This window comes from Vipera berus, assembly GCF_964194415.1.
Source record: "Vipera berus genome assembly, chromosome: 3".
Lineage (NCBI taxonomy): Eukaryota > Metazoa > Chordata > Lepidosauria > Squamata > Viperidae > Vipera > Vipera berus.
Genome location: NC_138204.1, coordinates 131,030,819 through 131,048,552, shown reverse-complemented (window position 1 = coordinate 131,048,552; position 17,734 = coordinate 131,030,819). Strand labels below are relative to the sequence as shown.

General features: G+C 42.2%; 1 protein-coding gene across 1 annotated transcript in view; it reads left to right on the top strand.

Annotated features, from left to right (window-relative positions):
• Positions 1–17,734, top strand: part of DNAH5 (dynein axonemal heavy chain 5) — a gene marked incomplete at its 5' end in the record, with an annotated part of 158,139 nt that overhangs the window by 105,131 nt on the left and 35,274 nt on the right. The window contains 9 exons of the mRNA XM_081325578.1: positions 114–228; positions 816–992; positions 2,469–2,672; positions 3,236–3,415; positions 4,615–4,752; positions 7,608–7,743; positions 9,691–10,007; positions 10,849–11,004; positions 14,147–14,329. Coding sequence (XP_081181704.1) covers positions 114–228; positions 816–992; positions 2,469–2,672; positions 3,236–3,415; positions 4,615–4,752; positions 7,608–7,743; positions 9,691–10,007; positions 10,849–11,004; positions 14,147–14,329 — 1,606 coding nt within the window. The remainder of the gene's footprint in view (positions 1–113; positions 229–815; positions 993–2,468; positions 2,673–3,235; positions 3,416–4,614; positions 4,753–7,607; positions 7,744–9,690; positions 10,008–10,848; positions 11,005–14,146; positions 14,330–17,734) is intronic.

Genomic DNA, 17,734 nt, shown 5'->3' with positions numbered 1-17,734 from the left:
TGTGGTGGCACAGTGATTAAAATGCAGTATTGCAGGATAACTCACATATATACACACATACACACACACAACCACACACATATATATTTAAAAGATGGTTTTATACATTTCAGAATGAATACTGGATTGGAGAAACTGAAAGAGGCTTCTGAATCTGTGGCAGCTTTGAGTAAAGAGCTGGAAGCCAAAGAGAAAGAACTTAAGATTGCCAATGAAAAAGCTGATATGGTAAAGTCCAGAGTGTTTATTTCACCTCCTTCACTAATGGGAAAACCTGAAAGAAAATTAGTTAGTGGACTTCTCCTAATTGGTGACCTTCTACAAATGTTAACTCTCTGAATTTCAGTTATGATTAGCTGAAGATGCTTGGTATTGTTTGTCATAAAAAGGCCACATCATATAACATGCAGCCCTTAGGTCTCCTCCATCTACGGTCCTTCTGCCTCTGGATGCTAGAATACCTGGCTGTTTTGAAATGAGAATCAGAAGAAAGTCACATCATAAGTCCTAAGATAAGCATATATCACAGATAAAATTATTAAGAACCCACACAAAATCCTAGCCTTACCTACATGATGCGTAGCCCCATGCACTTTGGGGCTCAGCAAGCCTAAAATGCTAAGGGTAAATATCGTGTAACAAAACATTAGGTTGCTTTGGGCCTATGGGATCTCACACTGCTTGTTTGCTAAAGCCAAAGAATTTTGTTAACTGATGAGTATGTAAACTCTTGGCAAAGAATTGTTTTCTGCAACCATAGTTACTTGCTTCTCCATTTATTTTCTTCCATTCTTTTTTTTTAATGTCTTCCATAGGTGTTAAAAGAAGTCACAGTGAAAGCTCAGGCTGCTGAAAAGGTGAAAGCCGAAGTTCAGAAAGTGAAGGACAAAGCCCAGGCTATCGTAGACAGAATTTCAGTAGACAAGGCTAGTGCTGAGGAAAAATTAGAGGCTGCTAAACCTGCTTTAGAAGAGGCCGAAGCTGCTTTACAGGTTAATAAAGGATGAAAGGAAAATCCACGGTCTGCCTCCCACAGATATGCTGTCCTCTCAGAAATATATTCCAGATTGGAAACTGTAATGTGTGGGCTCTCTCCTTTCCCTTTCCATTATGGGTGAAATTATGTCATTCGCCACCCACCCCTCCCAGCCGTTCCCTTGATTCACTGTCTTTCTATGATAGCTGCTCAGGTTTGAAAAGAATTTACAAATTTACAGTATGAAAAGAATTTACAAAAAGAAGACGACACATAGCATTGGTGATAGACCCTGCAATCTCCAACTTGACAGGAAAGGTATCTGTTATTAGTGAAAACATGTCAAAGAAGTAAAAAAAACAAAACCCTGTCATAGCATTCTACAGTTACTAACTCTACACAGAGTACCAATGAACTGCATTTATTGGAAGGAATTAATCACAGAGCCCAAATGTTGCATCATCTGCTTCTTTCAAGAAGTCAGCCAATATTAAAGATTATCAGGATTTTCATATATCAGGCAGTCCCCTGTAGGTCCTGCAATGTAATTAATGTTATTAAATATAAACTTCCAAGGAGTCACTGTCAATATGTAGGTAAAATGACTGATTTGCATTCACATTTTACAACCCCGAGATCAGCCACTTGGCAGAAAGCATTAGAAGAATTAACTGCAGACCACATCAGTTCAAATAACCACTGCCTGTTTAATTTGACAGAAACAGAAGTACCATCTGATGCAGAAACACAGAGAAATGATGTGATATATATACATTATGATCGCAGTCTGGGGAATAGCATCTAACATTTACCTATACTAAATATGTTTTGTTCTCCAGTATCCACATTAACTACAATAATCACTTCACTTCAGAGCAGTTGAAGGCTAAAGTTGAAACAGTTATTGTATTTCTTTTTTATTAATCTGTATCAACTAATCTCATAAGCAGACTTACAAATGTTTCTCTCTATGTGTGTGTGTGTGTGTGTGCGCCCACTTATGCAGAAGCACATGCCCATGTTCATATATTAGCTATTGTAAAATAATTTTAAGTAAGGCAAAAACTCCCTGATTACATGGACATGTTGATGTAATGTTATTGGAAGCAACATAGACTGTTTAGCCTACAAGCCTGTGGTTTCCTGTTAGGCTTCCTTCCAAATATTAATATATCTGATCCTGTTTAATTCCTTGAAATACACCAAGATTGGCTAGGTGCTATTACCTGATATGATGGGATATGTCTTAAATGATTTTATGCAAAGGATGGATAAATACATACCAAGATTTGATGCTTGTCGTGGTCTGGGCTTAACAACAAGTGTGAATGGTTAATTATCTTAATTTCTGAATATACAGTAGTTGGGTGTAATTGGCTGATGTTGAACCCCCGTGGAATGCCTTTAAATGAAAAGCCTGCTGATTTTGTTCAGGCACTTTTAAAAAATACTGTGATAGGTCCTAATTCTGTCCATCCTTTCAATAATGTAGACAATCAAGCCAGCAGACATTGCCACTGTCCGTACGCTGGGTCGGCCACCTCATCTTATTATGCGTATCATGGACTGTGTGTTGCTGCTATTCCAGAGGAAAGTAAATGCTACTAAGATAGACTTGGAGAAAAATTGCATTATGACATCATGGCAGGAGTCCTTGAAACTGATGACAGCAGGAAACTTCTTACAGAACTTGCAGGTATACCAAAAAACAAAAACAAAAACCCACTGATAAGAAAAAAGCTGATAAGGCCGGACAAGATATGAATGTGTAATATATAGCTTTAGTCTGGATTTAGTGTGTTTAGTATTGAGGGACTGCACTGCTGCTTTCCGCAGTTGGACAATTACCGTTGGAAATTGTAGAGAATGGACTGATGATCAATTAATATGAAAAGTTCAGAGAGAAATTTCCAAGTTTGTTCTTATTTCTGTCTTTGGTCATTCTGGGTAAAGTGTTAATAGAGATTTTGCTGCCCAATAATTCTTGTAGAAAAATGCAGCACTTAATGTAGATGGCAGTAGTATAAACAGGCACCAGTTTAAAATCCAGGCACAGTAAAGATCAGGAAAGTAGAAAGTAGAAATTAGACAAGCTTTCATGAACACAAATATCAGCATGATAAAATTAATAACTTTTTGAATACAATTTCTGTAGAAGATGTGGCTTAGAAAAGAAGGGGTAAAATTAAACAACTGGATTTATTTTTTTTGTTTGATTTTGGATAATTGGAAAAAAAATCTTTTTCATGATATTTCTAGCAATTTCCAAAAGATACAATTAATGAAGAAGCAGTGGAGCTCTTGAGTCCTTATTTTGAAATGGCAGATTACAATATTGAGACAGCTAAGAGAGTTTGTGGAAATGTGGCTGGCCTTTGCTCATGGACCAAAGCAATGGCTGCCTTCTTCGCTATAAATAAGGAAGTTCTACCTTTAAAGGTACGTAGAATACAGTTGGCAAGGCAGAGTAAAACTATATCTACAGCAATTTACCATTTTAAACTAGGATCACATGCTGGGCTAAGCTATAATGAGATTTGCTTGGATTTGATTTAGCGTGATGTACAAAGACTGTCCTAATGATGTCTTCAAGAAAACATTTATTAGCACAAGAGTGGGCTTCTCTTTTGTCCAAATGCAACCCATCAGCATGGTTGGTCCTGCCTTTGGGGACATTGGAAGATTTTAAAAGGTGAAAGGGGGTGCTTTAAACCTACGTCCAAATAATTCCTCTTTGATGTCTGTCTTCTCTCTTCCTGCTTCCTGGAGAGCAGAACAAAACATTCTCCTAGTCCAGGGGTAGGCAACCTTGGCTCTTTTATGACTCATGGACTTCAATTCCCAGAATTCCTGACCTATGCTGACTCAGGAATTCTGGGAGTTGAAGTCCATGAGTCATAAAAGAGCCAAGGTTGCCTACCCCTGTCCTAGCCTCAACTGATATGCCATAATGTTAAAAAATATTTTGTTTGTGTAGTAGAGAAGGATTTAAATTATAAAAATTATAAAAAAGACTATAAATTTGGCCTGCAGGGAGATATTTATATTTATCAATCTTGTTTATGTTGTTATTCTATTATCCCTCTCTCCCTCCTTCTCTCTTTTAGTCCAGAGAAAATGGAACCCTTTTCTAAATTTAAACAGATAAACCAATCTCCTAAATTCCTACTAATTAACACTCTAAAATAACAATATTCATAAAATATTCTTCTGTTAACTTTAACAAACATTACATTGTCAAATATATAAAAACCTTATATTTAAACAGCTACAATATTTCTCTGATCCAATCCAATCTAATTTTTAAATCTCAGAGTCAAAAGTTAATTTTTCTCCTTTTCTTTTAAGAAATCAAGCACTGGCCTCCAAGTCACAAGAAATTTAGTCATCTCAGCTAGTTCTGTTAGTTTAAAAATCCATTCTTCCATTGTGGGTATATTTTCCTCTTTCCATCTTTGGGCATATAACAGACCAGCTGCCAATGTCTTTGTCCACATTAGTATGGCATATCAAGATGATTCTATCAGTAATTGACTTCATCATAAGCTATTCATGTTTCTTTGGTTGCTGTTATTGAAGAGGTACACAGTGTGTATCAAAGTTCCCTTATTTAAAACTTGGTGGGTTGATGTTTTCAGGCAAATCTGGCCATCCAGGCGAATCGTCTGACTACTGCCAATTTAGATCTTCAGACAGCCCAAGCTGAACTGGATGCCAAGCAAGCTGAGCTGGATATTGTGCAGGCTCAATATGAAAAGGCCACATTGGAGAAACAGGTAACTTCCTATAGGGTACAGGGAATTCTTTTGTACAGCCATTCACTTTGGCTGCTTTGTAAAACAGTAAAGAAAATATTACCACAAGGAGTACATGTTGAGTTATTCAAGAATGCGAGAAAAAAATGGTTTTCTGGTCATTTGGGAAGATAGCTCAGCTAACTAGCTTCTGAAATTATCTATCTATCATCTATCTATCTATCTATCTATCTATCTATCTATCTATCTATCTATCTATCTATCTATCTATCTATCTATCTATCCATCTGTATCTATCTATCTATCTATCTACAAGTGCAGAATTATTAGGCAAGTTGTATTTTTGAGGATTAATTTTATTATTGAACAACAACCATGTTCTCAATGAACCCAAAAAACTCATTAATATCAAAGCTGAATATTTTTGGAAGTAGTTTTTAGTTTGTTTTTAGTTATAGCTATTTTAGGGGGATATCTGTGTGTGCAGGTGACTATTACTGTGCATAATTATTAGGCAACTTAACAAAAAACAAATATATACCCATTCCAATTATTTATTTTTACCAGTGAAACCAATATAACATCTCAACATTCACAAATATACATTTCTGACATTCAAAAACATAACAAAAACAAATCAGTGACCAATATAGCCACCTTTCTTTGCAAGGACACTCAAAAGCCTGCCATCCATGGATTCTGTCAGTGTTTTGATCTGTTCACCATCAACATTGCGTGCAGCAGCAACCACAGCCTCCCAGACACTGTTCAGAGAGGTGTACTGTTTTCCCTCCTTGTAAATCTCACATTTGATGATGGACCACAGGTTCTCAATGGGGTTCAGATCAGGTGAACAAGGAGGCCATGTCATTAGATTGTCTTCTTTTATACCCTTTCTTGCCAGCCACGCTGTGGAGTACTTGGACGCGTGTGATGGAGCATTGTCCTGCATGAAAATCATGTTTTTCTTGAAGGATGCAGACTTCTTCCTGTACCACTGCTTGAAGAAGGTGTCTTCCAGAAACTGGCAGTAGGACTGGGAGTTGAGCTTGACTCCATCCTCAACCCGAAAAGGCCCCACAAGCTCATCTTTGATGATACCAGCCCAAACCAGTACTCCACCTCCACCTTGCTGGCGTCTGAGTCGGACTGGAGCTCTCTGCCCTTTACCAATCCAGCCACGGGCCCATCCATCTGGCCCATCAAGACTCACTCTCATTTCATCAGTCCATAAAACCTTAGAAAAATCAGTCTTGAGATATTTCTTGGCCCAGTCTTGACGTTTCAGCTTGTGTGTCTTGTTCAGTGGTGGTCGTCTTTCAGCCTTTCTTACCTTGGCCATGTCTCTGAGTATTGCACACCTTGTGCTTTTGGGCACTCCAGTGATGTTGCAGCTCTGAAATATGGCCAAACTGGTGGCAAGTGGCATCTTGGCAGCTGCACGCTTGACTTTTCTCAGTTCATGGGCAGTTATTTTGCGCCTTGGTTTCTCCACACGCTTCTTGCGACCCTGTTGACTATTTTGAATGAAACGCTTGATTGTTCGATGATCACGCTTCAGAAGCTTTGCAATTTTAAGAGTGCTGCATCCCTCTGCAAGATATCTCACTATTTTTGACTTTTCTGAGCCTGTCAAGTCCTTCTTTTGACCCATTTTGCCAAAGGAAAGGAAGTTGCCTAATAATTATGCACACCTGATACAGGGTGTTGATGTCATTGGACCACACCCCTTCTCATTACAGAGATGCACATCACCTAATATGCTTAATTGGTAGTAGGCTTTCGAGCCTATACAGCTTGGAGTAAGACAACATGCATAAAGAGGATGATGTGGTCAAAATACTCATTTGCCTACTAATTCTGCACTCCCTGGTATCTATCTATCTATCTATCTATCTATCTATCTATCTATCTATCTATCTATCTATCTATCTATCTATCTATCTATCTATCTATCTATCCATCCATCCATCCATCCATCTAATAAGGTTGCCCAATTCCCAGCAATGATTAAAATCACAATAACAGTATATACTGTAACCTATGATACCCTGATGTCAGCCCTTCAAGGTAGACCAAACCAGGAAACCAAAGTCAGGCGTGCTAATACTACTTTTATTATCAGGTTATAGTAACATTTTGCAAGTCTGAGTGTGCTTTCTCCTTCCCTCCTTTTATTGTAAGAAGTAGAGAGGGTCTTGTGTGAGATAGGTTGCAATTCTGGCTCAAAATCAGATTTCTTTTATCTGACATTTGCCTTAGCTGTGGCTTTTCTTCTGGTTACTTAAAGTTATTCCTTCTTCTCATTTACCTAGTTAAAACAACACCACTACCACCCCGAACAAAAAGCCACATAAACAAGAGAGCTCAGCTAACTTGCCCAAAAGCCTGGGGAAAGGTCCGGTTTTAGAGCCTTACAAAAGACTCAAAAGTCTAATAGGATTGAGGCTATCTGGATCTTTGGGGATGCTGTTCTGCAGGGCAGGCATATTTGGCAAATGGTCAAATGTCTATCTTAATGTGACATATGAATTCATGGTAGACTTCTTTCATATGTCTTTTGTCAGATGTCTGATAAGTGTAAAATCTATGTCCCAATTGTCCCAATGGTGCTTTTTCAGGAGGCATCAGTTGCCTCCTGAAGAATCACCTTTGGAACAACCATGACCTGGATGACTGAGAGTCTCCATAGACTATGTCCCAATTGTTTATAAGAAATAAGTCCAGATGCACTGACAATGTTAATAGAAACAACAGGATATTTATATTTGCTGGAAGTACAATAGATAGGATTTGTCCTTATCTTTTCAAGCCTTATTAGCAATACTTTTTGGCTCAAGTTGCCATTTGTGTATGTGAATTTTTGTTTTGAACAGACATTGCTTGAAGATGCAGAACGCTGCAGGCATAAAATGCAGACTGCTTCCAGTCTTATTAGTGGGTTGGCTGATGAAAAAGAGAGATGGACTGAACAAAGTAAAGAGTTTGCAGCCCAGACAAAAAGGCTTGTGGGTAAGCTGAAGGGATTGTCCTTTTGGTGCTCTACAACAGAGGTCTCCAACCTTTCTTGGCTGGCGGACCAGAGACAAAAAAAAAAGAGAAGCATTTTACATGTGCGTGCGCGCACACACACACACACACACACACACACACGGCCATGAGCATGTGCAATGCAAACGGTGGTGCTAGCACCCATATGACACTTGCATCGTGCCAGTTTTGCCATGTGGGCTCTAGCATCATCCCACTTTCGTGCTGTGTGGCACTCGGTTTTCACGCCGTGCACTGCCCGGTTTTCGCACCACACGCTGCCCAGTTTGCCCCCCTTTTTGTGCCACTTATTTTCATGACATGAGCTGCCTGGTTTTACCCTGTTTCCACACCATGCACCACCCGGTTTTCACACTGCGCACTGCCTGTTTTTTGCACCATGCACCGCCTTGCTTACTCCCATTTTCATGCCTTGCGCCACCCAGTTTCTCCCCATTTTAATGCTGGGTAACCCCCAGTTTTTGCACCACCCTACAACAGGTTTTCCCCTATTTTCGTGCCACACGCTGTCCAGTTTTGTGCTGTGTGCCACCCTTTTTACATAGTTACAGCACCCTATTTTTGCCACGCAGCCCCCCATTTGCATAGCAGCGGTAGTGCTAGCATGAGTGGGGGTGAGTGCATGCACTGGTCAGCCTGTTCTGCACCTAGTGGCCAGTAGGACAAGGCCTTGTCGTGGGCTGCGGACCGCAGGTTGGGCACCCCTGCTCTACAAAGTTATAAGCTGCACTAAGTATTTTTTAGCAAGCACAAACTGCAAGTATGTAAATTGTGTTCCTGTTTATTTTCAGTCTTTTGTGTTAAAAGCAGCAGGGAATCTTCTGTTATTTTGACAAATAATGACATTGTGTTGATAAGAACTTTTGTATGCTAAAATTATGTCTTGAAGGGTGAGATTTACTCCAAGTCATGAAATAACGTCACTATCAATTTGCTAACATTATGGTAATACAAGCAAGAAATAGACTAACAAAGTTAGCTTTCTAAATCTAAATTGGCCATTTTTTTTATTGTGCTTCTCACAATTTTTTGATAGAATTTTAATATTATTTTTCAACATCAGCTGGAAAATAATTTTTTGCAGAACACCGAGAGGGAGTCATTGATCACTGATAAGAATCACTGATCTGTTAGAGGTGCTTTTTCAAAAGACAGCTGGACCTTGTTGTTCCTTGAAGACATTTTGCTTCTCATCCAAGAAGCTTCTTCAGTCAGAATTGAAGAAGCTTCTTGGATGAGAAATGGAACACCTTCAAGGAAAAACAAAGAAAATTCCGTTGCCTTTTGAAAAAAGGACCTTTGGGACAAGCATGACCTGGATGATTGAGAATCTCCATAAACAAACACTGGTGTAGGAAATCACAGATTCCAGAGAGAAATGTGTTCAAGCCAGAGGCTAGTTTGCTTCTCTTTCATCCCGAGTTCATTAATCCAGGAGAAATTGGCCTATTTTCTTCCTTTCGGTAACAAAAACAAATACCTTTCCCAATGCCACAGCTTTCCCCCCCCCTTTATACTGTGTACATGTAGTGGGATTGTTGGTTACATGCGTGCTCTTTCTTGCACTAAATATGGCTGTAACAAAATCAGCTAGTAGAAATTGGCTCGACTTCATCCTGGTGCAAGAAATCTCTGTGTGATTTAGCACATTAAGCTAAAAGCTGCTCACGGATAGAAAGCATGGCATAATACTTGTCAGAATGTTCACATCATAGATGCCTCTTTTCTGCTTTCTCTTCTGTATAAATAGTCATCAAATATTTAAAGAATAAGAGGTTCCCCAGCAGCCTGTTTCATAGTGAAACACGACCAAGACTTTTTAAGCTTAGCACAAATGTTTGCTATTATATTCACTGCAAATGGATTCAACCACCATCTAATGTGGTTTTTTTTTCTATATCAATTTAGGGGATGTACTTCTGGCCACAGCCTTTCTGTCCTATTCTGGTCCTTTCAATCAAGAGTTCCGTAATCTTTTGTTAACCAGCTGGCAAAAAGAAATGAAAACTCGGAAAATCCCATTTGGAAACAATCTCAATCTCACAGAGATGCTGATTGATGCGCCAACCGTCAGTGAGTGGAACCTTCAAGGGCTGCCAAATGATGATCTGTCAATTCAGAATGGCATCATTGTCACAAAGGCAGCTCGTTACCCTCTCCTGATTGATCCACAAACTCAGGGCAAGATTTGGATTAAGAACAAAGAAACCCGGAATGAGCTGCAGGTGAATTAAATTCTGGGGCATTATACTCATTGCAAAGTCGCGTGGTCACACAGAGAGACGGACACTGGAGCTGGGTAGTAACTTCTTTATTGGATCAGGAATGAAGCTGGAGCTAAGGGGTTACCTGGCGTCTCTTTATACCTGCCCAGGTGAATCGCAACCAATAGATTCAAACCTGGGCTTCCCGCCAGTGCAGGTGGCCAATGGATTTAAACCCTGGCTTCCCGTCAGAGCTGACCATGCCCTGGGGCTGTCAACAGCTTGCTCTATTCAGGCTTTCCCGCCAAAAGCGGTTGTAGCCTGGAGCTGTCCAGCCCCCTGCTTTGCTGACATTCCGTGTATGCATAAGAGCATACACTACACTCATATTTGGAAGTAAACAGATTCAGGACAACAGCAAAAAAGTGGAGAGAGCACTTGGAAATATCCCAAAGCAATACACTGTAATGAAGAACTTGTACCTGACAAAATTAACTTTAGTTCATTTGGAAACCAGCAGTGTTGATATTTTAGGCTGGGTTTTTGCATAGGAATTCCTGTTGTTTCTAACTTTTTGAAAAGCTATATAGTTTAAAACTTAATTGGATTACATTCCTGCTTTGAATTTGTTAACAGAGAAAATGGGGAATATAAATTTCCTAAACACATCATAAACAAATAATGTTCTAATATAGCTATAATTTGTTCCTGGAGATTAAAATTCATCTTTAACCCTGGTTAGTTAATAAAGCTTTTAGTTTAGCAACTATTTCTTTTCAACTGAAGTCTGATATTCTTCTCCTTCCCCCAAGCTGATGATCCATTTTCATAGTTTTATGAATTTTCTGATTCTTTTTTTCAGATCACTTCTCTGAATCATAAGTACTTTAGAAACCACTTGGAGGATAGTCTCTCTCTTGGAAGACCATTGTTGATTGAAGATGTTGGTGAGGAGTTGGATCCAGCTTTGGACCACGTATTGGAAAAAAACTTCATCAAAACAGGTTCTACATACAAAGTGAGAAAAATAACATATTGCAACTTCAAAAAAAAAACTTAGTTGCTTCTGTATTTCTAGTTTTTACTTTTATGTACAATTCTGTCTTTGTCTTTGGTGTCAACAAGAAACCTTTAACAGAATAGATTACAGCAGTCTTTAATTTTTGCTTTATTAAAATAAATTATCAGTTAAATTTTTTGTGTGGTCCACTATACTTTTTATGGTGATTTCATAGTACAATACTTTAAAAAAAACATCCTTTGATAAAGAGTTTTTATTCTGGAACTTTAGTGGGTTGTACAGTGGTGGGATTCAGCCAGTTTGCAACACTTTGGCAGAACCGGTAGCTAACTTTTTGTTGCCCAGACCCAGAATGGACTTCCGGAAGTGGAAGTCCAAACAGAGAACCAGTTGTTCACATATTTGAATCCCACCACTGGGATTATATCTCTTTCTTTTCTTCTTTAATGAGATATTAAAAGAACTATCTTGCCAATTTAAAATATGAGAAACTTCTTAATTGCCTGCAATCTTTTCACTTTAGAAACAAGTATTTGCTATTTATCATTCTTCCATACTTGTTGAGTTCAACAACTTAACTTTTCAATTAATTTTTAGGTTTACAATTAAAAATAAAGATTTCCAGAATGTGACTTTAAAATGTGGGATCTAAGCTTCATTCTGCATGATTGTTTAGAGTTTTTTAAGCATTAACCTATAAGCAGCAGAGGAAAAAATAGAGATCAGCAAAATGTATAAAGCAGATAAAGATATGGAAAATTACCGTATATACTTGAGTATAAGCCGAATTTTTCAGCCCAATTTTGGGCTGAAAAAATCCACTTCGGCTTATACTCCAGTCAACAAAAAAAAAGAACTTACCGAGGACTTGCGCGCGGCCGAGGCTTCGGTGCTTCCGGGATCGCGCACACCCCTCCCAAGCTGCCGCCGTCCGGAGACCTGCCGAAGTTTGGGGAGGTTTGGGGAGGTGCGCGCGCACCTCCCCAAACCTCCCCAAATGTTGGCAGGTCTCCGGACCTCCGCGCCCTGCCTGCCTGCTTCTTTCCGCTGCCTGGCTGCCCTACGATGTAACCCGCTTCATGATAGAGTGCGACGCCTGCAAGGACTGGTTTCATGGCAGGTAACACAAAGCGGGTGGATCCGCGCTCCGCAAGCCTCTGCCGGTGGCAGGGCGCGGATCCAGCCGGCGGCAGAGGCTTGCGGAGCGTGGATCCAGTGGGGGGGAAAAGCCCTTTAGCAGGATTTGCCTGCATGCCGGCGGAGGCTGGATCCGTGCTCCACAAGCCTCTGCCGCCGGCTGGATCCGCGCCCTGCCGCCGGCAGAGGCTTGTGGAGCACGGATCCAGCCTCCGCCGGCATGCAGGCAAATCCTGCTAAAGGGCTTTTCCCCCCCACTGGATCCGCGCTCCGCAAGCCTCTGCCGGCGGCAGGGCGCGGATCCAGCCGGCGGCAGAGGCTTGTGGAGCACGGATCCAGCCTCCGCCGGCATGCAGGCAAATCCTGCTAAAGGGCTTTTCCCCCCCACTGGATCCGCGCTCCGCAAGCCTCTGCCGGCGGCAGGGCGCGGATCCAGCCGGCGGCAGAGGCTTGTGGAGCACGGATCCAGCCTCCGCCGGCATGCAGGCAAATCCTGCTAAAGGGCTTTTCCCCCCCACTGGATCCGCGCTCCGCAAGCCTCTGCCGGCGGCAGGGCGCGGATCCAGCCGGCGGCAGAGGCTTGTGGAGCACGGATCCAGCCTCCGCCGGCATGCAGGCAAGTCCTGCTAAAGGGCTTTTCCCCCCCACTGGATCCGCGCTCCGCAAGCCTCTGCCGGCGGCAGGGCGCGGATCCAGCTGGCGGCAGAGGCTTGTGGAGCACGGATCCAGCCTCCGCCGGCATGCAGGCAAATCCTGCTAAAGGGCTTTTCCCCCCCACTGGATCCGCGCTCCGCAAGCCTCTGCCGGCGGCAGGGCGCGGATCCAGCCGGCGGCAGAGGCTTGTGGAGCACGGATCCAGCCTCCGCCGGCATGCAGGCAAATCCTGCTAAAGGGCTTTTCCCCCCCACTGGATCCGCGCTCCGCAAGCCTCTGCCGGCGGCAGGGCGCGGATCCAGCCGGCGGCAGAGGCTTGTGGAGCACGGATCCAGCCTCCGCCGGCATGCAGGCAAATCCTGCTAAAGGGCTTTTCCCCCCCACTGGATCCGCGCTCTGCAAGCCTCTGCCGGCGGCAGGGCGCGGATCCAGCCGGCGGCAGAGGCTTGTGGAGCACAGATCCACCCTCCGCCGGCATGCAGGCAAATCCTGCTAAAGGGCTTTTCCCCCCCACTGGATCCGCGCTCCGCAAGCCTCTGCCGGCGGCAGGGTGCGGATCCAGCCGGCGGCAGAGGCTTGTGGAGCATGGATCCACCCTCCGCCGGCATGCAGGCAAATCCTGCTAAAGGGCTTTTCCCCCCCACTGGATCCACGCTCCGCAAGCCTCTGCCGCCGGCGGAGGCTGGAACCGCCAGCGGCAGAGGCTTGCGGCAGAGGCTTGTGGAGCACGGATCCAGCCTCCGCCGGCGGCAGAGGCTTGCGAAGCGCGGATCCAGCCGCCGGCGACAGAGGCTCAATCCGCCGTTCTGCAAGCCTCCGCCGCCGGTTAATACCCTGTATTCAGCTCTGGGAAGTGGGGGGAAGGGGGAGAGAGGGGGAGTTTGGGAGGAGGGGGAGGGGGAGCTCCACGGTGCAAAAATAAAGCCCTGCCGCTTTTCGCGTTGCTTGCCCGACTGGCTGTCACGGGACCGCACGGATCGCCTCGCTCCCACCGGCAGCTGATTCCTTCGAGTTTGGTCTCGAGCGATTTTGCATTTTCTCCAGTGCTGAAAGCCACTCGGCGGATCCCAGCCTCGGCTTATACTTGAGTCAAGAACTTTTCCCAGTTTTGGGGGGTAAAATTAGGGGTCTCGGCTTATACTCGAGTCGGCTTATACTCAAGTATATACGGTATATAGAATGGTTTAGTTTTAGAAATGTCATGTATGTGTCTTATGCTAACATGTGCAACTTTACTTACATAGTAATTATGTTAAGGGTGTTTTATTTAATAAATGTCCATCTCTTGTTTGAAGGATATTACATTCATCTTGTAAGCACACATTTTGGAATTGTTTATGTTAATTAGGTAAAAGTTGGGGATAAAGAAATGGATGTGATGAACGGCTTCAGACTTTATATCACCACCAAGTTACCAAATCCAGCGTATACCCCTGAGATTAGTGCTCGTACCTCGATCATTGATTTTACTGTCACCATGAAAGGCCTAGAAGATCAGCTTCTAGGGAGAGTCATTCTAACAGAAAAACAGGTACGTAGAAAGATTTTTGCTTATTGAGGTACATTTTTATTACAGAGATGGATAAAATAAGCAATGATGTGGATATGTTATCGTATAAACCCTTCTTTCTCTTTCTCTGTCTCTCTCCCTCTCTTTCACTCCTTTTTTTTGCTCTAAAGATTTTTTTTCACAAATGAAGACCATGTAGGTTTCTGTGAGAAAAACATCTTTAAAAAGAAAAGCGTATTTTGAAGGTGTTACAATGCCTCCAAATAGATTTTTTAATTGTACGATGGACAACTTTTTTATTTTTCTCTTCTCTGCTAGAGTTCCATTGGAAGGTGGGCAGCCATATAAATCTGTTGAATAAATAAAACTTAACCAATAGGTGCTAGATAATAAAAGCATTTTTATGTTTAGCTAGCACATTTATTCTTAAATAGAGATTCTGGGGGAAAATGACAGCTAATAAGTTCATAGTGGGCACTGAGGGGAGTTTTAACTAATAAAATGCTAATAAAAGCACACCTTTAGAACTGCTGTTTGCTTTTAGGGGAAACCATCCATTTATTTAAAACAAATGGGAAAGCCCTGAGGAAAGATTTTTGTTATACTCTTTGTAGTCATAGAATAATTAATTTCTCTACTTTGCTCCCTTGTTGTTGTTAGCTGCGAAGTCGTGTCCGACCCATCCCGACCCTATGGACAACGTTCCTCCAGGCCTTCCTGTCCTCTACCATCTGCTGGAGTCCATTTAAGCTCACGGCTACTGCTTCAGTGACTCCATCCAGCCACCTCATTCTCTGTCGTCCCCTTCTTCTCTTGCCCTCAATCTTTCCCAGCATTAGGCTCTTCTCCAGTGAGTCCTTCCTTCTCATTAGGTGGCCAAAGTATTTGAGTTTTAGCTTCAGGATCTGGCCTTCTAAAGGGGTTGATCTCCTCTAGGACTGACCGGTTTGATCACCTTGCAGTCCAAGGGACTCGCAGGAGTCTTCTCCAGCACCAGAGTTCAAAGGCCTCAATTCTTTGGCGCTCAGCCTTTTTTATGGTCCAACTTTCACTGCCATACATTGCAACTGGGAAGACCATAGCCTTGACTATACGCACTTTTGTTGACAGGGTGATGTCTCTGCTTTTTAGTGTGCTGTCTAGATTTGCCATGGCTTTCCTCCCCAGGAGCAAGCGTCTTTTAATTTCTTGGCTACAGTCCCCATCTGCAGTGATCTTGGAACCCAGGAAAATAAAATCTGTCACTCCCTCCATTTCTTCCCCATCTATATGCCAGGAATTGAGAGGGCCAGATGCCATGATCTTGGTTTTCTTAATGTTAAGTTTCAACCCAACTTTTGCACTCTCCTTCTTTACCTGCAACACGAGGCTCTTTAGTTCACTTTCTGCCATTAGAGTGGTATCATCTGCATATCTTAGGTTGTTGTTATTTCTTCCGGCAATCTTAATTCCAACTTTTGATTCATCTAGCCCTGCCTTTCTCATGATGTGCTCTGCATATAAGTTAAATAGGCAGGGTGACAGTATACAGCCTTGCCGGACTCCTTTCCCAATTTTGAACCAATCAGTGGTTCCGTGTCCAGTTCTCACTGTTGCTTCTTGGCCCACATATAGGTTTCTCAAGAGACAAATAAGATGGTCTGGTACACCCATCTCTTTAAGAACTTGCCACAGTTTGTTATGATCCACACAATTGAAGGCTTTAGCATAGTCAATGAAGCAAAAGTAGATGTTTTTCTGGAACTCTCTAGCTTTCTCCATGATCCAGCGTATGTTGGCAATTTGATCTCTAGTTCCTCTGCCTCTTCGAAATCCTTCCTGTACTTCTGGTAGTTCTCGATCCACATACTGCTGGAGTCTAGCTTGTAGGATTTTAAACATAACTTTACTAGCATGTGAAATGAATGCAATGGTGCGATAGTTTGAACATTCTTTGGCACTGCCTTTCTTTGGAATTGGAATTAAACTGATCTTTTCCAATCCTGTGGCCACTGTTGAGTTTTCCAAATTTGCTGGCAAATTGAGTGTAGCACTTTTACTGCATCATCTTTTAAGATTTTGAATAGCTCAGCTGGAATACTGTCACCTCCACTAGCTTTGATGTTGCTCAGTTTTTCTAAGGCCCACTTCACTTCACATTCTAGGATGTCTGGCTCGAGGTCAGTGACCACCTCATTGTGATTATCAGGGACATTAAGCTCATTCTTGTATAGTTCTTCTGTGTAATTTTGCCACCTCTTCTTAATCTCTTCTGCCTCTGTTAGGTCCCTGCCATTTTGGTCCTTTATCATGCCCATTTTTGCATTAAACGTTCCCTTCATCTCACCAATTTTCTTGAAAAGATCTCTGGTCCTCCCTATTCTATTGTTTTCTTCTATTTCTTTGCACTGTTCATTTAAGAAGGCATTCTTATCTCTTCTAGCTATTCTCTGGAATTCTGCATTCAATTGGGCGTATCTTTCTTTTTCTCCCTTGCCTTTTGCTTCCCTCCTTTCCTCAGCTATTTGCAAAGCTTCCTCAGACAGCCATTTTGCTTTCTTGCATTTCTTTTTCTTTGGGATGGTTTTGGTTGCTACCTCTTGTACAATGTTGCGAACCTCTGTCCATAGTTCTTCAGGCACTCTGTCTATCAGATCTAATTCCTTAAATCTATTTGTCACCTCTACTGTATATTCAACAGGGATATGATTTAATTCATACCTGAGTGGCCTAGTGCTTTTCCCTACTTTCTTCAGTTTAAGCCTAAACTTTGCAATGAGAAGCTCATGGTCTGAGCCACACTCAGGTCTTGTTTTTACTGACTGTATAGAGCTTCTCCATCTTTGGCTGCAGAGCATATAGTCAATCTGATTTCTGTGTTGACCGTCTGGTGATGTCTATATGTAGAGCTGTCTCTTGGGTTGTTGGAAAAGAGTGTTTGCTATGACCATCGCATTCTCTTGACCAAATTCTATCAGCCTGTGCCCTGCTTCATTTTGTACTCCAAAGCCAAACTTGCCTGTTATTCCGGTTATCTTTTGGCTTCCTACTTTAGCATTCCAATCCCCCATTATATAAGGACATCATTTTTGGTGTTACTTCTATAAGGTGCTGTAGGGCTTCATAGAACTGGTCAATTTCATCCTCTTCATCACTGGTGGTTGGGGCATAGACTTGGACTATTGTGATATTGAATGGTTTGCCTTGGATTCGAACTGAGATCATTCTGTCATTTTGAGGATTGTATCCCAGTATTGCTTTTCCTACTCTTTTATTGACTATGAAGGCTACTCCATTTCTTCTGAGGGATTCTTGCCCGCAGTAGTATACCTGATGGTCATCTGAATTAAATTCACCCATTCCTGTCCATTTTAGTTCACTGATTCCTAAGATGTTGATGTTCGGTCTTGTCACCTCTTGTTTGACCACGTCCAGCTTTCCTTGATT